Source organism: Typopeltis vanoorti, chromosome 24 (genome assembly GCF_054136105.1).
Source record: "Typopeltis vanoorti isolate ZY-2024b chromosome 24, IOZ_Tvanoo_1.0, whole genome shotgun sequence".
In the NCBI taxonomy this organism is placed as follows: domain Eukaryota; kingdom Metazoa; phylum Arthropoda; class Arachnida; order Uropygi; family Thelyphonidae; genus Typopeltis; species Typopeltis vanoorti.
The window spans coordinates 46,378,512-46,402,974 of record NC_143572.1 but is presented as its reverse complement, the minus strand read 5'-3'; the positions used below and the strand labels follow the sequence as shown (position 1 = coordinate 46,402,974).

General features: G+C 35.8%; 2 protein-coding genes across 2 annotated transcripts in view; one reads left to right on the top strand and one right to left on the bottom strand.

Moving 5' to 3' along the window:
* LOC150093155 (uncharacterized) overlaps window positions 1–23,020 on the bottom strand; it is a 62,585-nt gene extending 39,565 nt beyond the window's left edge. The window contains exons 1-2 of the mRNA XM_090414165.1: window positions 22,827–23,020; window positions 6,473–6,627 (exon numbers count right to left, since the gene is read on the bottom strand). Coding sequence (XP_090270291.1) covers window positions 6,473–6,627; window positions 22,827–22,860 — 189 coding nt within the window. The 5' untranslated portion in view covers window positions 22,861–23,020. The remainder of the gene's footprint in view (window positions 1–6,472; window positions 6,628–22,826) is intronic.
* LOC150093154 (uncharacterized) overlaps window positions 1–24,463 on the top strand; it is a 349,981-nt gene that overhangs the window by 65,493 nt on the left and 260,025 nt on the right. The gene's annotated exons all lie outside the window — the stretch shown is intronic.

The following is a 24,463-nucleotide window of genomic DNA, read 5'->3' as shown; positions in this document are numbered from 1 at the left end:
TCCACTTTCTTCTAAGAATGTAAGAACATGAGCAGCTTAAAGCCCACCACAAGCTACTTGCATTCCACAAACCTCTGTTGTTTTTTTTTAAGCAGATTCCCTCACTATCTTCTCCAAAGACTATGCCTAGAGCTTCAAGAAAACTTTTCTCTTAATATTTTGACCACGCATGGCATGGATTTATTATTATAGTAACCCCCCATGGAGTCAACAGACATTCATTTGCCATAAGTTTTACAACTTTTCATGTATGGAATGATATAAAGAAATAAATACATAAAAAATTCAAATAGCTAACCATTTCTCATTCTTTATCAACCATTGTGATAAAGATCTTTTGTTGTCCAGATCACAATAATCAAGACTTTTCTTACTGGAAAGAAATTTCAATGGCAGTTCACTGTATGGTTTGAAGAATGTAGTGGTATAACTGTCAGTCGTGTGCAGCAAATACCATGCAATAAACATTTGAATCCTCTAATGTAATACAAAATTAAAGTCTCAGTTCCTTTCCTCTATCATTACATAGGAAAACAATTGCCACAATGTGAATCAGAAAATGATGAAAGCTAAGACCAAAAGAAGAAGGAAGACAAGCTTGTGTTGTGAAAATAATAATAATAAAAATGCATATTATGACAAAAGTGTTATAAGGTCATTGTGTCAAAACTAGTTGAAATTTCTCTGCGGTTTTTTTTTTTTGGATTGTTAAAGAATAAAACCTACTGATATATGTTTTTTTTAAAGATTGTAATTGTATATAATGATATTAACAATCTGATAGTTTGCATGACAAAACGGGTTTGAATTTGCCAGTAATTGGATGAATGCTAATGTGTTCATATAATTACAAAATCAGCTACTTCTAAAAGCAATTATTAAATTTCTGTTGTGATAACTATGAAGAGCACTCAGAGACAAGTAACTAAAGCAATATTAGGAATCTAGAATGTTGGTTTATGAGATTCAGGAAACATAAACCGCTTTATACCGTTCATGTGCCTGCCGGCACATGAACGGTATAAAGCGCAGGCCAGAAGGGTGACGAGTGTGGTAAGAAAAGCAAAAAAGGATTACGAAAGAACATTGCCATGCAGGCTAAAGAGAATCCTAAACAGTTTTTTAGATATGTAGCAAGTAAAAGGAAAAATGTACATGGCAGATTGATTTTAAAGAATGCCGATGGTAGAGAGATAACTGAATCAGTTGAGATAGTTGAGTTACTGAGTGAGCACTTTGCAAAAGTATATCATCCAGGTGGTGACATTGCAGAAATGAATAAACCAGTAGATTATATGGGAATTGTGGTTAATGAAGTGGAGGTGAGTAGTCTATTGCATAACCTCAATGTCAATACATCTGTGGGATTGGATGGTATACCAGCTCGTGTTGTACGAGAAGCAGCTAAAGAATTGTCAGTACCCTTGACCATTTTGTTTAATTTGAGTCTCCGGTCTGGGTTAGTCCCGAGCGGGTGGAAAGAGGGGAAAATAGTTCCACTGCATAAAGGTGGTTCCAAGACTGCTGTTGTAAATTACCGACCGATTAGCATATCAGGAATCATTGTCAAGGTCTTAGAGAAATTAGTCAAGAAAAGAATACAGGATTGGATAGATGAAAATGGGATATTGTATGGGGGACAACATGGTTTTGTGAAGGGTAGATCATGCCTCAGTAACTTGCTCACGTTTTATAACACAGTGATGGCTGAACTGGATAGGGGTAATGGGTTTACAGTGATACTACTGGACCTTGCCAAGGCCTTTGATAGGATACCACATGGAACCCTAATCAGTAAACTGGAGCAGATGGGTATAGATATAGGGTTGGTGAGATGGATAAGAGGGTGGTTGAAGGAGAGATATCAAAGAGTGGTTTATTCAGGAGTGGAGTCTAAAAGACGTCTTGTGACTAGTGGAGTGCCACAGGGCTCTGTTCTTGGACCACTGCTTTTCAATTTGTTCATCAATGATATTGGAAAGGATCTGAGAGGAAGTGTTCACTTGTTTGCTGATGATGCAAAGTTGGGTAGAGCAATTGTGAGTGCACAAGATGTCAAAATTTTACAGGATGATTTGGATAGTTTGGAGGACTGGGCTAGGAAAAATGGATGTCAATTTAATGTGGCAAAGTGTAAGGTTATGCACTTTGGGGTGAAAAGAATAGCAGCAGTATATCGCATTGGTGGAATCATACTCCAGGAGATTGATGAGGCCAGGGATTTGGGAGTGTTGGTGGATAGGGAGTTGAAGTTTAGGGGGCACATTGCAAAAGTAACTAAAACAGCTCACCAAATCACTTGGCTTCTGAAAAATACTTTAACATGCAGAGACGAGCAAGTTGTTGTTCCTCTGTATCGAGCCTTGATAAGACCCCATCTGGACTTCTGTGCCCAGCTATGGGCACCAGGGTTTCTTCGTGATGGGGAGGAAGTGGAGAGGGTCCAGAGACGAGTGACCAAGATGATAGCAGGTCTGTGGAATGAACCTTATGAGAATTGGTTGAAGATTTGTGGGTTGCAGAAATTGGACGATAGGCGAAGGAGAGGTGATATGACTGAGACATTCAAATTACTGAAGGGTTTTTATAAGATTGATCCAGAAGATATTTTTGAAAATATGACTGGTGGTGGGAGGACTAGGGGCCATGCATGGAAGCTGGGCAAGAGCGTGGTTGACAAGGGTGTTAGAGCTAGGTTCTTTACTTGGAGAGTGGTAAATTGAGTGGAATAAGCTTCCAGAGTCTGTTGTGGGTGCTACGACCGTGAATGAGTTCAAGGCAAGGTATGATAGATACTGTGTGAATGTTGAATAGTTGTTCTTGACATGATGTTAGGGCCTCCCTCGATGAGTCTGTCGACTCCTTGGAGTGTCCCGGAACAATAATAATAATAATAATAATAATAAATGGCAGAGCATATTAGATAAGCAGAGAAGGAAGCATAACAAAGACTTTTAAGGTGGAGTTATCAGAAATTAGACAATCAGATTACTGCTGAGAAAAAATACAAATAGTAGAGAGAGAGAGAGAAGGTAAAACCAAGAGGCTACCCCTGCAAGTTGTATAAGGGTATGGTGAACAAGGGAGAGAAGAACAATTATGGAGAGAGTGGTAGGTGAGTAGAATTCATTGTTAGTATGTGTTATCAATGAAAAGAGTGCAAATGGGTTTAAGGCATAGGTGCTGGCCTGGTTGGCCAAGTGGTTTATTTGCTTTCCAACTAATATGGTGCAGGTTCAAATCTTGCTGTGGTCACAAATGTTTGTGAATTTCAATGCCTGATGTGAGACCACATCCTACTTATTGGAAGCCTGATGTGGTTTGAAAAAGTGCTACATCTAGTAACTCTGGAGAAGGGTTTTCGAATTATAAAAAAAATATTAAATGAAAAATAAAATAATAAAAATTTAAAAAACCTTAGCTAACTCATACTAACATGCTATTGGTTTACAACATTTTGTGGATGAGGATTATAGTTTTCATAAAAAAAATAATACAAAATGGGAATTTTTTTTTATGACTCCTGCCTATAAAGGCTGTTCAGTTTCAAATACATGTTATTTTTCATCAAGTTCACTAATAAAAAGTGCTTTTGATTAAGAGTTTCATTGGCCTGAACTGAAGGTTATAAAGGTTTCAAGACCTTCCAGATGACTACAACAGTGCTTTTTCACTTAATCAATTTATAATAAGCAGGAAAAAAAAAAAAAAAAGTAAAAATTATACGGAAATTTCTTTATGTTGTTTATTATTTTAACGGTATAATAGAACACAGACACTAAGTAAATAATTGATTTATTAACTTGATGCTGATATTTCGCTGGTATTATAACCAGCATCTTCAGAGCACAAAAACACTGTTTGTCACAATACGCGAGACTAAAACAACATGGTGTACATTAACAAAATTGTAGCAGCAACACAAAGACTAGAGTCCTGATTTTGGCTCCCTCTATCTGAAAAAAAAAAAAAAAAAAAAAAAAAAAAAAAAAAAAAAAAAAACGCTATCATATATTGCTAGAGTCCTAGAAAAGTGCTAGTTTTTCCTTAATATGACTGTCTCCCAGATCTTCGGCAAGTTAATACAGCCGTATTTGTTGAGATTTGGAGTGTGTCACACTCCAAATCTCAACAAATATGGCTGTATTAACTTGCCGAAGATCTGGGAGACAGTCATATTAAGGAAAAACTAGCACTTTTCTAGGACTCTAGCAATATATGATAGCATTTTTTTTTTTTTTTTTCAGATAGAGGGCGCCAAAATCAGGACTCTAGTCTTTGTGTTGCTGCTACAATTTTGTTAATGTACACCATGTTGTTTTAGTCTCGCGTATTGTGACAAACAGTGTTTTTGTGCTCTGAAGATGCTGGTTATAATACCAGCGAAATATCAGCATCAAGTTAATAAATCAATTATTTACTTAGTGTCTGTGTTCTATTATACCGTTAAAATAATAAACAACATGTTCGACGAACACATAAGTCTGTCCACACGTTTAAGGAAATTTCTTTAATGTTCCAGGAAAGATTTATGCAAGCATACTTGAGAAAATGTTAAGAAAATTTTTGTTGAAGGGAAAACTGGTGAATAAAATAAGCTGGATTTAGGTCAAATAGGGATTGCAGAGACCAGAGACAAATACAGTTGACCCTTGAAAATGTTATTAAGAAAATCATATGGAAGAGAAAATATAATTACAGTACTGTACTCGTATTTATATGATACAAAATACTGTACATTATACATATTAGTAATACTAAATATCAAAATGAAAACGATAATGTGAAAGAGAAATTATTCATATTTATTTACAGGTATAACGATTCATGCATTGATAATGAAGCAGCAGCAATATGACTGCTTTATGGTAGCCTAGCCCATACCATAAATTTGCTTCATCTGTTTACAAGATGAATTGTCTGTCAGTACCTACATCAATATTGTCTTTTATGATACAAAATACTGTACATGTTATACGTATTAGTAATACTAAATATCAGAATGAAAAGATAATGTGAAAAAGAAATTATTCATATTTATTTACAGGTATAACGATTCAGCAGCAATATGACTGCTTTATGGTAACCTAGCCCATAAATCAATGAATGGTCATAAAATCTTAATTCTATGCTAATTAATTAAATTTAACTAATTAAGAAAATTTTATGTATAACAGTAAATTTTATGCAGTTTTGATTTAATACTGCATCTTTACATTTCATTCAACTGCAAATGGTGCCATGTATGCCATTTAACAGACTTATGGTCTGTAAGTGTTTGTGTGTGTTAGTTTTGATAAATTTTGACTTTTTATAATAGATTTGTGTATATTTTATACATCCATAACATACGTAACTTTTTCTTAATTTTTTTGATATTTCTAGGCTACCTGGTTTGTCTGTGAGTTTTTTCACTGTTGCAAATTTCCAAAAAATTTTCCAATATATTTATTCAAAAAAATCCACATATAAGTGGAACCACGCAGTTCAAACCTGCATTCTTCAAGGGTCAACTGTACTTGAAAAATCACAGGAATATAACAAGTCAGAGGTTCAAGTTTATATATTGATTTTAAGGAGGAGATAACAGATTGTATGACATTTGCCTCTCTCTTGGTATAAACACATCATATCAACAGATTCCTTGGCTTCTAGAATACTGTTCCCATGTTTGGAGAGGTGCACCTAAAATCTCCCTAAAAATTCTCGATGCTATCTAGAGAGCAATATGTCTCATGGATGATCCCTCTCTCACAGACTTACCTCAGCCTCTATTTCATTTGTACTGAAAAGGTGATTGATGATTGCCTGTTCATCAGAGCAATGACCGCAGAAGTATCTGTAGAAGAGAGAGAGCTAAAACAAGAGCAGCAACTGCCCAATACTCCTTTTCAATACAAATGCAAGCACAATGAACCTGACTCTCCTCCTGATCATTTATTTCATCTACCGTCTGAAACTGCCTATCTCATAGCTTTTCCCAACAAGTACATTTCTTTTGAAGAGTTGTTAACATTTCTTTTGAAGAGTTGTTAACAGATTTCTTCTTTCTCAATCCTCACCTGCACCCTACACAGAGCACTGATGTGCAACAGGTTCTTCTACTTCTTGTGTATGGGATAAAATAATAATAATAATAATAATAATAAATAAATAAATTGGAATTGTTGATAGGATGTTAGTAATAATGCAAACTTGTCATGTATTCACTACTACAGTATAAATATATAATACATTATACAGGAAGTCGATGATGATAAAAAGTATAATCTACAAATATTCAAATCAAATGCTAGGTTTTCTTCTTCCTTACCAGATTTCCACCACCTGTGGCACTAATATATTCTACAGGTTGATCACAACCCTTCATGTTCTACATCTCCATAAAAACAAAACAAAAAAAAAAAAATCTAAAATACCACCTAATAAAATCCAAATCATACCAGAAAATAAATATACTTTTCACACTTACTCCTAGTTTTCCTGAACAGTTGACTCCTGTACAAAAGTCATTTTTGAAACAAGACACATAATCATTTTTGGGTCTTATATCTTTCTCGATAGATGTCCAAGTAATACATTCTGGAGAATCTGTAAATTGACTAGAAATAAACTCCCCCTGGAAACCTGAAATCAAAATGAAATTTGCATTATGTACAAAAATATCCAAAAATAAAATATCCATGATTGTCAAATTTTAAGAGAGAAAAAACATTATCTGACATTTTTATTAAATGCCAGATGATCTAGGTCATCCCTGGAAACTGTACAAAGAATGTGAAAAGTAAATTTTTTTTTGTATTGTGAAAGATTTATTAACTTTTAGCTTGAATGAATGAGTATGGCTGGAGTTTTAATAAGTTGCATTTTTGAGTATAGAAGTATATGGCAGTATACTTCTATATACTGCCATATATATACTTATATATGCTTCTGCACTTTTCCCCAATTGAATGATGTGAAAAAGAGCAAAAGAATCAAGATTATGATCACATGAGTGAGCTGACACAGAGAAACATGTGACTGGCAATGATTCAATATACAGACTATGAAAAAGAAAGTGGGTGCAGTATGCTGATGTGGGAGTGATTCTGATGGTAGAAAGGATTTTACACTTAAATGGATTTTGTGTTACAAGATTGGAGAAATTGTTGTTCAGCAGAGGTAGTCAGAGGGAAACTAGGTATGACAAAGTATCTGCATGAGAGCATGGGCACATACACTAAGGTGAGAGACTGAGTTTGTTATGACAGAGAGAGAGAAAAGAAAATATACATGGGATGACCTTGAAAATACTGGGACTAGTTTTGTCAGAAAAGAAAAACAATTACTGCAGTAACAGCAAAAACAACGTGAATATGATAAATCAACCAAATTCATCTTCTTCCTCTTTGGTTAATTCTTCGGGACCAACAGGAAATAGGCCGCTTATATGAATCAGTCAGGTTGTAAAGAGTTACTTGAATATGCAATGACCTGGTAGCAAGTTATCATGCATGTTCACCAATACCAGAAACATCAAGAATAAAGGAGATGATTTTTTAGCTTTAGAAATTAAATGGGTCACATCTGTAATAGCAATTAACTTTTTACTATTAGTGAGATATGGATAACAGAAGAGGATATCTTTATGTAATGTACCATGCATATAGGGAGAACAGACAGGTTAAAAAAAAAGGGTGGGAATGATTGCAGAGGTAACCCCAGTAGAGATGATGTAATTGTAGTATGAGTAGTACAGGTAATGGGTTTGAATTAACAGAACAAAATATATAGTTGGCTGCAACTAGAAACAAGCTCTTCTGAGGTGGACCGAACTGCATAACCAAACAAACTTTGTGAATACAAGTAAAGTTATTATAGGTTGCTGGAAGGAGAATCATAGAAGGGCTGTGATGAGAAATGATTCCATGTGTAGGCTGTGTAAAAGGAATGGATGCAAGTTTTTGGATGTGTGGAATGTGTTTGTGGAAAAATAAGAGGGATGGCCTACACTTGAATGCATTTGGCATCAGAAGTCTTGAAAAATTATTAATTAATATGAGACCTAACAAAGAGAGTCTGGGAAACTGAATTCGATGGGAGGAATTGTGAGAATCTGTGTGTAAGAGCGACAATGTTAGGTGACTGTGTTAATGATGGGAATGGTTATTATTATTATGGAAATGAGTATGAAGAGAGAACGATTCTGTTCGTCTGGTTTGAGCCTATCAAGTGCATGTAAAGATGTCTGTATAAGTAAGGAACTGGATAAGAACAGACATCTGCAAGTTGTCAAACTGTGTCATGCAGACCACAGACAAGAGTATACAAAGGAGCATGCATGAAACTTAGTATGTCTATACATGAATGCAAGCAGTATCAGAAACAAAGAACTAGAGTTTATTGCCTTGGTTAGTATTGGGAATTTATATTGTAGGCATTAGCAAGACCTGGCTATCAGAAGAAGACATACAAACTGGTATCAAGTGCAAAGGGTACAGTATTTTTAGGAAGGATAAACGGGATAGCAGAGGAGAGGACATGCTGCTAATAATATTAGATGACTTTAATATAGTCAGAGTTGAGACCTATAAATGCAACAATACTAGTAACAGTTTTTCATGTGGCAGTGAATTTGAAGCCATCTGGTGGGAGGTGGAAACAGGAATAAATACATAGTGGGGTGTTGGTACAGATCTGGTGGATCGTTTACTAGTGACAAAGAAATGCATCACCAAATAAATATGATGGGTGCAAAAAGAGTAATCATAATGGCGGACTTTAATTATCTGAACATTGATTGGGTAGCTGTGTAATCGCATAATAATGAACTGTTGCAAGAAAACTTCCTGAAACAGCATGTGACAGAGGGAACTTACGATCAAAGAGTTTTAGGTCTGATTACAGTCAGAGGGAGTTTTTGTTAAAGATGTAACTATTCTGCCTCTGTTGATGACATTAATCATGTGGTACTCACTTGGGAAATGGCTAAGTCTATGAATGTTCCATGCAGAAAAAGTTACATGCTGAACTACAAAGCAGGAAATTATGATGACCACCTGAGGGAGTATATGCTGGATTCTGCACCATAGTATCAGTTATTGAATGGGAAGGATATCTCCAGTGCATGGGAAGTGTTTAAGAAATACTTAAATGATACAATATCAGAATGCATCCCTAGAGTTTGAAGAATAAATAGAGTAGGAGTGAAATGGATGTGTAATCTAATTAAGCAGGGGATTCATAAGAAAAAGATGATGTGGAAGGAATACTGTGTGCATGATGTTAGTTATGAAAATTATAAGCAGTAGGCCAAAGAGTCACAAATGTTGTATGGAAAGCTAAGTTGGAGTATGAAAATAAACTGGATCTGCAAGTTAAAGAAAGAATGATTTGAAAGAATAATTCTACTGAATGCAGATAGTATGCAGGTGACTGATGCAGAAGTGATTATTCAACTAATGAGTAGCCATTTTGCTAAAGCTATCAACCTGGTATGTGCAACACTGAACTGACAGCTACTTCTTTACTGTATGAGGAAACTCGTGTATGAGAAGGAACAACTAAAGCTGTTGCACAAACTGAATAAGAATTCTGCAATAGGAACTGATGTGATATCAGCATGGATGCAATGGGATTTCCATACATTCTTTCCACTCTTGTAGAATCTTCCCTGTTCTGAGACTCAAATTAATCACCAGGTAAGATTCCACAAGAGTGGAAAGAATGTATGGTAATCCCATTGCACAAGGGTGGTGAAAGACCAATGAATCCAACTATCGACTAATCAGTATCTCAGGAGTGGAGTTTTTTTTTTGGAAAAGTTGGTTAGGGCTCGCATTGAGAAATGGGTTGATAGAGAATCCCCATATTTTACATAGTAATCAGTTCTTGGTCCAGCATGGATTTACTAAGGAAAGGTCATGTTTTAGCAACTTGTTCATATTTTAAAATAATGTTACCATTGAGTGAGACAAGGGGAATGGATACACCATGTTACTTTTGGATTTTGCTAAGGCTTTTGACAGAATGTAGCATGGAAGACTGTTACATAAATTGGAGAATATAGGATTGGATTATAAACTATTGGTATGCATAAGAGTATGGCTGACTGACAGATATCAAAATTTCTTATACGGAGGATGTGAATCTGCAAGATTCAAGGTAACCAGTGGTGTGCCTCAAGGATCAGTTCTTGGTCCACTGTTATTCAATCTGTATATTAATGACATTGGGAAGGATTTGGTATGTGACATACAGCTATTTGTTAATGATGCAAAGAAAGGTACAGTAATCAGAAATGCTGCTGATATGCAGTACTTGCAGAATGATTTGAATAGGCTGAAATTGCGGGTATGTGAAAATGGTTGTCAGTTCAATGCTAATAAATGTAAGGCCATGCATTCTGGTGTGATTAGATATCCAATGTCATATTATATTGGTGGGATTATGCTAGAAGAAACTGATCAGGCTGGGGATCTTGGAATTTTAGTACACATGAAATTGAAGTTCAAGGGTCATGTAGCAAAAATTGTAAATACAACTCGGAGAATAATTGCAATCTTGAAATGAACCTTGACATGCAGAGATAGGAAGTCATTTTGCCTCTTTACAAGGCCTTGATAAGACTTTACTTGGACTATTGTATGCAGGCCCTGGTTTCCATGGCGATTCTGATACAGTGGAGGGAGGAGGAGGAGGAGGAGGAGAGAGAGAGTGTGCAAAGAGTGCATCAAAAATGATATCAGGATTGTGGAATACTGATTATGAAGACAGATTGAGAATTTGTAGGCTGCAGACACTAGCAAAAAGGAGTGATATGATTGAGACTTACAAACTTCTGAAAGGGTCATAGAGGATTTTAGTTGATGGAATTTTTCAATTTATGGTGGGTGGGGAAAAAGGATGTGAAGACATCCTTCGAAGTTGGGAATGAATGCTATCAAGAAGTGAGCGAGGGCTAGATATTTCTCTCATAAAGTGGTGCACAATTGGAATGGAGTGCCATTGGATGTTGTGTGTGCAAGTAGCGTGAATGAATTCAAGAACAGGTATGGTAGCTGGTGAAAATATTGCCTCCTTCTATTAGTTCCTGACTCCCTGGAGGTCTCTCTCTTAATAATAATTATTATTATTATGGGTAATTTCAACTATGTGTACATAGAATGAAATGAAAATAAACATGCAAGACAGGATTAAGAGAAAATATAGTTACTTAGGGATAACTACCTTAAGTGACAAGTGATGGAAGGGGCATGTGGAGCAAATATACTGGATACAGTAAAAGCATCTGAGAATTTGCATATAAATGAGGTACTTATTTTGTCCACTGGTGGAAGAAGGTGATTATGAAAGTGTTTTGAATAAAAAGGGATACATGCGTAACTATAAGGTAATGAGTAGGATAGACTGAGAAGATAACATATAGAAATGGCCATGGCATCAAAAGCTAAATGGTCAAGGAATCAGTAGTACACGAGAAGTGGTCATAGAATTCTGAAAGAAACTATAGCTGAATTTTCCTAGAGACAGGAAAATAAATCACATGGGTGTTAATGAATGAATGCAACTTTTAAACAGCATACAAAGAAAATGTTGTGGATCCAATATTGGATGAAAGGTGATGACCAGCCGACCTGGTTGGCCAAGTGGTTAGGGTGTCTGCTCTCCAGTCAAGAGACTGCAGGTTCAAATCCAGCCATGGGCATGGATGTTTGTGATCGTCCTACTTTGTGTGGAAAGGGAATTTGTGACCCTACCACTTATTCTAGCAGAAGACTTCACTCCCAAAACCATGTGAGGTATGGGAGTGACCATATGGTGTCTATGGGTATCAAATGTTTTTTTTTTTTTTAGGTGATGACCAGGAGTATACAAAAAATATTAGTCTAGGAGAGTGACAACCATGGTGAGAAAGGCAAAATAAGAAATACAATTAGCCTTATAGGCTAAGGAAAATGTAAGATAATTTTTTTCCCTTATGTGGCAAGTAAAAGAAAGAATGATCATGGAAAAATAACCTTTGGGAAATCAGAAGGTAGGAAACTGTCAGGTGCTTAAAAAATTGCTAAGTTGTTACGTTTTGTTTTGTTTTTATCTGATCCACACGCGAAAGGTCACAAGACCTATAGCACCCTACTGCCATGAGTAGGCAAGAGAAATAGAAGAAAGGAGAAGTCTGTTCACATTTTGTTTGAACAGCTCAGGATTGTAATCTTTGGTGAAGGCAGAGTGGAGGAGAGAAGGACAAAAGTTCCAAAGGACAGAAGTAGATGGCATAAAAGAGGAGCAGTGAAATTGGTTTAGTGAGTTTCAAGATGGACTTGAAAAGGGTGTTGGCTAGTAGTGGCTCTTGTTTTAATGATTTTGGAGGAGAGTAGAGGAATAATAGTGACCAATTCAGCAGAGTACTGTCCATAAAAGTATATGTAGAAGAGGCACAAGGCAAAAATTGAACATCTGTAAGAGAGGGATTGAAGTGGGTTTGTGAGAGAGGAATCATTAATTAGTCAAATAGAATCGAGCAATCTTAGAGAGAGAGAGGATTTTGGTGTGTCCCCTAAATATAGGTGCAATATTCCATGGCTGGGAGCTGTGAAGGTGCGAAGTAGTGTCTTGTACAAAAAAGTATACCAAGTTTTTTGGTGGATGCAGAAGCTATAGTTGAAATATAGTTGTGCCAAGGAAAGATCAAAGGTGAAAGTTAGTCCAAGAAGAGAAATCTGATTGTGTTTGGATATCTCAGTATTACTGAAGGTAAGGGGGGGGGGGATGAGAGCTCTTTCTTGTGAGAGATCAGACAGACAGTTTTGGTGGCATTGAAGTTTACAAGGTTGTCCTTGTCCCACTGAGATATCGCTAGGAGATCCAAGTTCAGGTTCCTGGTAGATCTTGAGGACTAATACTTGAGCATTAACAGGTTTGTCGAATGAAAAGGAGGAATGGAGTGTACTGATAGGATTGGCAGTCTGTGAAAGTAAGTCATTTATATACAAGAGAAAGAGAGTGGGTGAAAGAACAGAACCCTGGAGTACTCCTGCTAGGTGGGGAAATCTGAGGAGAGTAAGCCATCCACCATGATATGTAGTGAGTGACCAATGAGAAAGTTGGTGATCCAGTTGCAGAGTATATGGTTGTGCCAAAGAAAGATCAAAAGTGCAAGTTAGTCCAAGAAGAGAAATCTGATTGTGTTTGGATATCTCAGTGAGGAAGGCAGACCATAGGATGGCAGTTTGGTGAGTAGGCTCCCTGTGCCAAACCCAATCAAATGCTTTTGAATTGTTTCAGATGCTTTTATATCCAGTATTCTTACTCCTTAAGCCGAGTTGTTTCACATTAGAAAGATCCCAAGCAGACTCATTAAAATCAGGTTTAAGGTGAATCTAGAAGAATGAATAGAGATGGATAAACCGAAGGTATTAAAGCTATAGTAAGAGCTTGATTTGAACAGAACAGAATAGTGTAACTGAATAGCACCTGCAAGGGTGGTGGAGAAATGTGCAAAAGAATTAGCAGTATGCTAATATGGTTATTCAACTGAATCTCAATGCACATAAAATTCATAATGAGTGGAAGGATGGAAAGATTCCTCTATACAAGGTTTGGAGTTAGGGAATAGAAGTAACCAATTATAGACCAATCAATATCACCGGTGGAATCATTAAAGTGTTGGAGAGGCTAAACAGGATCTGCATCATTTTATAACAACCTCTACATGGAAGGTTATTATAAAACTCCCATGTGGAGTTTTATAAGTTATCAAAAGGGATGGGTAGAGGTATGCAAAATATTCTTATGAAATGAATAGGAGAGTGACTGACTGAAATATCAAAGAGTAACTTATGGAAATGCTGAGTCTAAGAAAAGGTGAGTGACCAGTTGAATAACATAGGGTTCTGTACTTGGGGTACTACTGTTTAACTTGTATATTAATGATGCTGGTATTGGTAGCCTGGATAGAATATACAATTCTTTCCTGATAAGAGACATTTCTGACAGAATTCTTGTAAATTGATGTGAACAAACACTGCAGATAGAATATTACAGTAATGCTAATTTGCTACTAATAGTCAAGGAAGCTAGAGATCTGAGTGAGAGAGGCCATATTGTTAAGGTAGTTAAATCATCACATTAGATAACTGCAATTAAAGAGAACACCAATTAGGAAGTTATTCTTCTTGCACAAGGCTTTGACAATATTACATTGACTACTATGGACAGGTGTGGTCACCTGGATTCAGAGGAGTTGAGAAGATGATTGAAAATATTCAGCAGGTGGTAACCAAGATGATATTTGGTTTATAGAATTATGCATAGGAGGACAGACTGATGGAATGTGATTGTCAAAGTTTGAGCAACAGACTGAAGATAGGAGATATGACAGAAACAAATAAGTTGATAAGGAGATCGTATGACATAGACAGAACTCAGTTATTCCTCTAAAATCGGAGTATGTTTAGATGGATAACTATCTAGGTATGTTTGGAAGCATGTGACATCAGCATTTTTTCAGACATGAAATAATGTGATCTTCAGATTTTTTTAGTAATAAACTCAAGAGGGAGGAGGGGAGAGAGAAAAGAGAAGAGATACAATAGAAATATATGAACTGGTAAGGGGAATCTTATATGCATCTTATAACAGGTGTGTGTTTGGGAGAGAGAGAGGGGGGCGGGAACAACTCACAGTTATCCATCTTAACTAAGGGTGTGGTTAGTAAGCATGTGAAATCAGCATTCTTCTCATGATATGCGGTATGTAAAATAGGCTACAATGGAAATAAGTGCATTTTCCACGAATGTTTTCTGGAAGGCATGAAAATTACATATTGCTAAATTAATCATTTGTTAACAATTTGAGATTAAAAACATTAAATGTAAAGTGAAGTTTTCCCCTTAGTAACTGAATCCATATTCAGTAAGAGCCTTTCAATTATTAAAGAGGGTTAATCACCGACAAGGAAGAAATCAACTGTAAAAAAAAAAATAATAAATAAAAAAAAGCCCAACTTTTCCAAGTATTAACAATTACTACATTTCATATTGTAATAATGAATAAATTTTAAAGAAATGCTATTAATGGATATATCTAATTGTGCTCTGAAAATATAAAGCATTTCACAAACAAGTGTTTCCAATGAAACATAGGATGATAAATTTCCAATGAAATTTATCATTTTATATTTTCAGATGATAATTCACTTTAAAAATGAGCAGATTACAAGTACTACACATATGTATGCTATTATTGCAAATCTGGAAAAGGCACATGATAAAAGATGCCAAGAGAAAAGCTGTTCAGAGAATGCTATAGTTATGATAATGGTGTAAACAGGACATTATATTAAGAAAATACATAGTGCATATCTGAGTTGTCAAGTCAGCTATTAGAATACTGGCTTCTAGGCAGAGCTTATTTTAAGACACAAGAAGCCAAATATAGATGGATTTATAATATCCTCTATTTTTACATATTAAGGTGGTGATAAAATTAAGAAAAATTAAAATTATAAAATAATATTTTTTTATCTTATCAACACATTACTGAATGTGATTCTATTTAAAAATGAAACTGAAAAATAATAACTCTTTGATGTTTGAGATTATGCGAAGCTGAGAAAGGTTATTAGTAATGGTGCTGATAATTAGGTCTCTTTAGGAGAATTTGTATAAGGGGAAAGGTGAGTGAATCAACAGGAATAAAAGTTCATGACTTATTTTTAATAGTATTAACAATACCAAACAATTTTATCAACATGACGCAGCAGTGAGTAAGTGAACTTACTCACTGTCACGTGTACTAGCTGTGTTGTGCTCTGATGATGCTGATTTGAAATTCAGCAAAATATAAGCAGTTAATAAAACATCTTTTGATAAAATTGTTTGGTGTTATTAATACCATTAAAAATAAGTCATGAATAACCATCCACACCTAAGCTTATCTGTTAGATTGGGAATAAAAGTATATTCCACTGACAGAATGAAAATTTATAGTAGTGGAACTATGGAAATTCCCATAGTTCTAATTCCATAGAACTAATGGAAGGACAGTGACCAGTCACAGTAATAATAATGGTGTGAGACAGCACCTTGAAAAAGTAAAAGTGAAGTAGCATAAAGAAAAAAAACATGTTTTCCAAAATATGGTAAGAGTGTGGTGGTGGTCCCATTTTATAATGCCTCGATCAGACCAAATTTGGAGTGCTAAAGATCTGCTCACCAGAATTTGAAAAAGATAAAAATTTGTAAAGTGTACGAAAAAAAAAAAAAATTAAATAAAAATAAACTGTCAGAACTGTGAAACACTGAAACGAACAATAATCATGGCATTTAAGTTCTTGAGAAGTATTTACCAGATAGACATAGTGGAAATTTCTGAAATGGTAATACAGAGAAATCATGATAACTGGTCATCCCTGGAAGTTGTGCAAGGGGATGATGAGTAAGAGAGTGAGCAAGTCACTTTTTTTTTGCAAGAGTGGTATAATGATTAAAGCAAACTTCTCACAATAAGCCTCACAGCTTCACTTTTTTTTTTTTTTTTTTTCCACATTTGACGTCAGTAGATGCCGTATGGTCACTGCCATACCTCACATGGTTTTAGCAATGATGTCTTCTGCTAGAATAAGTGGTAGGGTCGCAGATTCCCTTTCCACACAAAGTTTGTAAGACAATCATAAACATCTATGCCCATGGCAGGATTCGAACCCACGGCCTCTTGGCTGGAGAGCAGACATGCTAACCACTTGGCCAACTGCTTCACAAAAGGTTCTTAATAATAATCTACAAGCTACTATACTATGCATTTCACTTCAGGTAAGTCTTTACTAGGCATGCTCCTAATTCGCACATTAAATTTAAAACACAAGCTGGGAATGGTATATAGTATGTCACAATAAATCAAAGATGCCAAAAAATTATATACACAGTTTAATCCTTCATCCAAGTGTAAGTATACAATTTTGCGACTGAACTATTTTCAGGACTGGTGCAACTTGTATATAGAAGCTTATGACTTCACATCACTTAGTATCCCATTATGCAAAGCACATATCCTTACGGGTATGTATAATGCTATGCATTATGGGAAGGGTCACTATTTAGACCGATTTCGATCTTGATTGAGGTCTAACCAGTGGGAGCCAGACCCAGAGGTGATACCAAATTGATGTAATGCAGAAGTCATTTTCCCATAATGCATAGCATTATACATACCCATAATTATGTGTGTTTTGGATTATGAGATACTAAGGCAAGTAATGTGAAGTCATAAGCTTCTATATACAAGTTGCCCCAGTCCTGAAAATAGTTCAGGAGCAAACTTGTTTGCTTACACTTGGATAAAGGATTAAACAATGTATATAATTTCTTGGTATCTTTAATTTATTATTAACATTTGACCTCCATGGAGTCAGAGACTCATCATGGGAGGTACTCACTATTGAATACAATGCTCATCCAACCGCATCTTAAACTGATTCAATGTGTTCACATCCACAACACACTCAGGTAATGCATTCCACTCACCAACCACCCTCCATGCAAAGAACCTGCTTCTCACTCCTTTGCTCACACCCTATTATACAGTTTCCAGAATGGCTTCTTGTTCTACTCCCCCTCTCCCATTCTATGAAAAATCTCTTCCATGTCGAACTGATAACAACCCCTGACCAGCTTATATATTTCAATCATATCCCCCCCCCCTTCCTCCTATTCACGAGGCACCGCAACTTGCATTCTCTCAATCTGTCCTTGTACTCTACATCCCAAAGACTACTGACTACCTTTGTGAATCTTCTTTGTACCCTTTCCAACAGATCCTAGTCACCATGAAAACCCGGTGACCAAATCTGTGCACAATAATGCATATGAGACCCGATCAAGGCCTTATAATGGAATCATAATCTCTCTATTTCTGCATGTCAGGTTTCTCCACATCATTGCCATTATTCGATGTGATGTCTTCACAACTTGTGCTATGTGGCCCCTGAATTTCAGGTCATTGTCCACCATCACTCCTAGATCTCTCATCTCCTCCACTTCTGTTAAAGTTTCCCCACCAAGTGTATACTTTGCATCCCATCATTGCTTACCAAATCTCAAAACCTTACACTTGGCAACATTGAACTGACTGTTCCACTTACCTGCCCATTCATGCAATCTATTCAAGTCCTCTTATAAGGCATTAACACCAGCCTTACTGTGCATTGCTCTCCCAGTTTTGCATCATCCGCAAACAGCTGGATATCACTAGTTAAACCCAACCCAATATCATTAACATACAAATTGAACAACAATGGCCCCCAAAACTGTCCCCTGTGGCACACCACTGGTGACCTTTCTCTTTCGAGATACTGTACTCCCATATACAACTTTCTGATACTTATCCGACAGCCAGTCACTGATCCAACACAGAAGTCTGTTATTCAATCCAATCTGCTTCAATTTATTTAAGAGCTTGTCATATGGCAGTCTATCAAAAGCCTTTGCAAAATCCAAGTACACTACTGTATATGCATCTCCCTTGTCCAAGGTATTTGTCACCTTGTTATAGTACATAAGTTAGTGAAACATGATCTCCTCTTAACAAACCCATGCTGATAACCACAGAGAATACTGCTGTTATCAACCCATTTCTATAACCTACTTCTCACCAATCTCTCCAGGATCTTCACCACAACTCCATATATACAGACCGGTCTATAATTTGAAGCTACAGCCTTATCGCCTTTATGCAGTGGAACAATTTTACCCTCCTTCCACTCCCTTGGAACCTGTAATTTATAGTGTAACCAAGTGGAAAATCTTCCAACAAGTGTATGTCACAAAACACAATCATGCAGTCTCTACTTTATGTAGTCAATCAAAATGAATATCAGTAATTTCTCATATCTATCTCACCTCCAGTCCATCCACAGCACTGGTGTACTACAAGTTTTCAGCCTCTGATAAGCAGAAATGCTATACATATAAGAACAGTGTAAGTATGTAATATTTTTGAAAAATTAATGGAATTATCATTATGATTATGCAAGCTATTCAGTGATTCAAAGAATCATAAAGGAGCGCATCATCCAGATCAAACAATGCCAATACTCATCATATGTTTCTTTAAAAACATTCATTGAAGATGTACTCACAATATTTGCTGGTAGCCAATTTTACATGCTCTCCACATGCCATGAGAAGAATGTGGATCCTCAAGGGTATCTTCAAGTTTCCTGAAAGATGGACTGATTATGTGGTTTTCTCGATCACCTGCCTTAAATCCTATGGATTTTTATTTGTGGGGACAATTTGAAATCACTGATATGATATACTGTACTCTACTCCAATGAGAAATGCTGATGAACTGAAGAAATGTGCTAAAAATGCAAGTTAGCATTGCCACCAGACTTTAGCCAGCAAGTTTTGAGTTTATGAGGCTGTCAATGGTGAGATGTCTAAATGGCTGGCAGCAGAAGTGTCATTTGGAACACTTATTATGAGGCAAGCAAGTTCATCCTACACAATTTCTTTTGTCAGTGTTACCAAGGAATTTATGCTTATTTCTTGACATTTTGCCTTCTATCTGCATTGCACACTGATTGCCAGAGGATTGACCCTGTATTACGAAAGATGATAAGTTGGAATAAGAATGCAACCGTGTCATCACATTAATTCATTAATGAATCAAGTTACTAAGAAAAAATATGTATCCTCCCCCCCACACACAAAAACAAAAAAAACCTCTAATTTTCCTGATTTTGCACCACCTCCAATCTCACTCTATTCAACAGCACTTTTTCGATTCTGGACACCAAATCTGTTCAAGTGCAACTCTACCTTATATAATTCCTTGATCAAGTTTCCTGAAAGATGGACTGATGAACTCACTCCACAAATGCCACATCATTCCTCTGTATAACCTATGCACTGACTTATTATCCATTATAATCACTCAAAGATAAACATGACCTTCTGATATCAGTCATTTCCCTCAACTCTTGTAGAGATGATAAGTTAATTACTTCCTGCAATACCAAAAACAGCTCACTACATGCCATCTCTGATCTTCTGTCAGAAAGACATCAGAAGAATCCTTCATAGCTTCTTCAATATTAACGTCTTCTGGTCCTGATGGTATTCCATGTGTGCTCAAAATAAGTATCCATCATGGAAGCAAGTCTATATTCAGCCCATCCCAAAGAGAAACAAATGTCAATCATTAAAACTGTTGTTTGACATCAACAGGCAATTTCTTCATTACCTGGAACGCCATCAATTAATTAGCAATCCCATTTGGTCTCTACCACTACTCTCCATAGAATTCTAACCAACATTACTCATCTTTAGGCACAACCAATGGAGAAACTTATGTGGGCATTCTTAATATTTACAAAGCATTGTGAGATCTGGCATAGAGGCCTATGTATCAGGTTAACATGGTTTGCATTCAACTCTTTACAACTGTACTGCAGTTTCCTCTCTAGTCATTCGATATGTTACGTGGACAGTTTTACCACTTTGCATTTCCCTAGTAATACACCTTGTAGTACTCAAATAATCCAAGATCCATAACCAATATCTTAAACAGTGACCTCTCTGCATTTTCCAGTAAGGCAAGGAGAACCTAGAGAAATTCAATGATATTATTATTAATTTTGATATATCAAAAAAAGCACTCTCATTTCTTTTAAGAAAGCCCTAACTTCATTTTCTCTTACTTTTGATAACAGGTGAAGGGAAGTGAAGGGCTGAGTTACACTTCTGGCACAAGCATATCACATTTATAGCTTCTTCAACCACCAAAAAACTTAGTATCCTTTTCCATTTCAAAAATCTCAAATGTGAGAACAGTTCCCACCTTAGGATACTATTCTCACTTTTGAAGTGGTGTATCATAAAACATTCCTGAAATGTTTATGCTATCCAGAGGAGGACAAGCTAGTTAATACCTCTACCCTTTCACAGACTCATTCAACTTTGTCATGGATTTTCTGTTTGTGCATATTGCCTTTTCTCTAGGTATGTTCATGGGCATCCAAATGGTTAGTGTCATTCCTCTAAGTAAGTAAAAACATGAATAGCTGCTGGTTACCATCCCTACATTGTTCAGTCTCAAACTTTTTTGAGCCAACTTCTCCTTCTCTTTCATTCCATTGATCTTTATTCTTAGAAATAGTCTTCCTCACAGTTTTCCCCAGGGACTAATGATCTTCAGCTGTTCAACAAATAAATGAAAAGGTTCCTTTTTTCCCCCTTTATGACTTCACACACAAGGCACTGTTATGTTACAGGTTTTGAAAATTAAAGATGGAAACTTAAATTTATGTGAAATAAATTTATTAGCTGAGTATTTTTAAAATTTTTACCTAAGTATTAGAGGCATCCTCAGTATAATAACAATGAAACACAAAATAAAATTACAATAAAATAATAAATTTTAAAAAGTGTGCCACTACAGCATCAATAGGACAACAGATGGTCAGTAAATTCCCCAATTATTAAAAAAAAAAAATATATATATATATATATATATATATATATATATATAATAATCAGGAATTTTCATGAAAATGATATAATAATATTTTCCCATAAAGAAGATAACCAAAGGCCATCAGATCTGATTAGGTTCACTCAGTGTAGAAAGGCCTCACTGCTCTCCTTATCTAAGTTTCTGTCTTTAATTTTCTAAGTATGTCAGCTTACGTACCTATATCAAAGCAGTTACAAGTTTTGCAATCTTTCACATGTGAAATTATTTTTGCTTCTGTTGTTGAAACAAACTACAAGAAAAGAAGCTGTTACTCCTATGCCATCATTGCTATCTAGAGGGAGTGGCCCTCAAACTAGTGAAAGTTCATCAATGCCAGCTAGATTGGTTGAAATAGAATCCTCACTTTCCAACCTAAAGGATGCATGTTTGCCTACTAATTTAGCATAGATATTTGTTAAAGTCTTTAGGTGAAAAATGGTTTTCATCACTCGGTGAGATGTCACTAACCTTGCTAATGGCACTTAAAGGAGCTTGTGAAAAGTATGATGCATGATTTCTAGAGCAGGAGTACTTGAATTCCTTTGTTCATCCATACTCCCTAATGTGTTATAGCTTTACAACCTTTTTTAAGTGAAACTGTCATACAAAAAAAAAGTGCAGAAGATAGGCGGTGTCATGTCTACAGCTTAAAATTATATACATTAAGTTATCAACGATAGCTCACAAAAAAAATCAAGATACATGCACTAGCATATATAAGCTTCTATTTTGACTTCATTACGAGTACTGGAAACATATGCACAACACACCTTAGATTGGAAAAGACCTGAGCTCAATTCTTGTGATGTGAGGAATCTATGGGATTTTTCAATTGACTTGAAAGGCAGGTCTTGTATGGATGAAGCTGAGCATTTCCTCCCAGAAATTTCAGTTTTTCCCCTCACAAAAATAAGGCAAACCACTGGAGGGAATATGTAGTTAACAGATAAAAATACTGTGTAGCATGTAGTGGCTTCCTGTGTCGAGTCTTGCAACTATATGGAGGTGTCATGCAATAATAACAATACCTACCGACTATAAAGCTCAGTGCCGAGGTTTTTTTTTTCCCCTCATTTCTTGATTAGATGCTTTTATTATTTATGCTAACTTATAATGAATCTGCCGTGTCAATAAACAACAATTTTTAAAAAAAGAGCCCTCGCATTTCCACACTGAATTTTAGTAAGTGCCTGTCACACTAAATTTCACCGAATAATTTAGTCCTAATTCTAAAATTTAGACAGATACCGATGTTTCATGCTTTGTGATACTGAAACCACAGACACATGTATAATAACCTATATCATAAAACAAGAAATACTTACACATATACATAAACCCTATTAGTAATGCCTTCATTTATATCACTCTGTATAAAAACACATTTGTCATAATATAGTCCACTACATTTAGTCCTTACACAATCTGTATTTTATTCATACTTTGAATTATTAACGAAAAATATCACACAAAAATTTCTCAAGTCCAGTTAATGTTTGCCACAATAAATTCCAATCGCTTGTTTTTTTTTTTTTTTTCACTGAAACTTAGAGATTGTCATTTTGGTGCATTTCCTTTAAATCTGAAGGATCTGATAATTAACCTACCATGCGCTTTTAGTCTATCTACATAATATCTACACTTATCTTGTAATGTGCTTCAAATAGTCGGATATGACATTTAGCAATTTGCATCCTAAATAATCAATACCTTGAAGAGAAACAAGGTATTGAAACTAGCAGACGGTACTGGAAACATATCAGCCACTTTTTCGCACATCTCAGTTATTTGGCGCATTTTCTATTGGCTAAAACTTCATACTTGGGGCTTCTATACAGAAGTAATACTACAAAGCCAATTCACATTTTTCAAAATTATTTTAATGTTAGTTTACTTTTATTCAGTTGCACGTGATGACTGTTTCGTTACATTTCTTTCCTACACTTTTAGGCCACAGAACTCTGCGTTACTAAGAGTTCAAATAATAAAGGGCAAAAAAGTTTCCACTATTATCTTGATGTCCATTCTACCAACCAGACGCATAATGATTACTAATCCTTATGTACAATATATTTAAGAATTTAGAAAGCTCAACTGAACTTTTTCTTAAACCCACCACAAAATATTTAAGAATTTAGAAAGCTCAACTGAACTTTTTCTTAAACCCACCACAAAATATTTAAGAATTTAGAAAGCTCAACTGAACTTTTTCTTAAACCCACCACAAAACTAGATGCAATGATTCAGAATTCTCTGGTGGGGGAATGAAATGGATTAGAAAGAAGAATATTGAGAAACACTTATTAGAGTTTTATCTGCTTGCTCAATTAACGTAATTGCATTTTTCTCTAATAACATTTATTCCGAATTTTTAATTTGCATTATAGTTAAAAATCGCACCGCTCGGCGATTTAATCTGATTTCCTAAAAGAGTAACTGCTCCTTGATCTACAGCTTTACCGACTTGTGACTAGTACGAAAAGTAATAAATATTAACGATTAACATTTCTAACATAAAGGGTGAAGCAAAATGCTTTTCACTCCCTGCTATCTGATAGGGAAACAGTGAGTGGAAAAATTTATGAGCCAGTTGCTCGCCCTGAGCGGGCTTGAAGATTAAACATCAGAATTGGAGTTTAAGATGGCTTTTGGTCTTTTATGTTTGAAGTAATCTGTTGCTACGTAATTTGCAGCTAGTTGAGCCAATTTGTTGGGGTGTACAGATGCTTTTGAAAAGAACTTTGTTGCTATAGTTTGCAGGAAAGTGTAAATATAGGGGGGGGGTGACATCTGTGTCTCGATGGAGTTGCGCATTTCTTACGAACCAAGGAGCTTTTAGGATCATTCGTAGACATTTATTTTGCACACGTTGTACTTTGAGAATATTAGTATCAGCGGTATGGCTCCAAGCCGGAAAAGCGTAAGTGAGTATAGGACGAACCATCAGTTTGTACATAAGTAA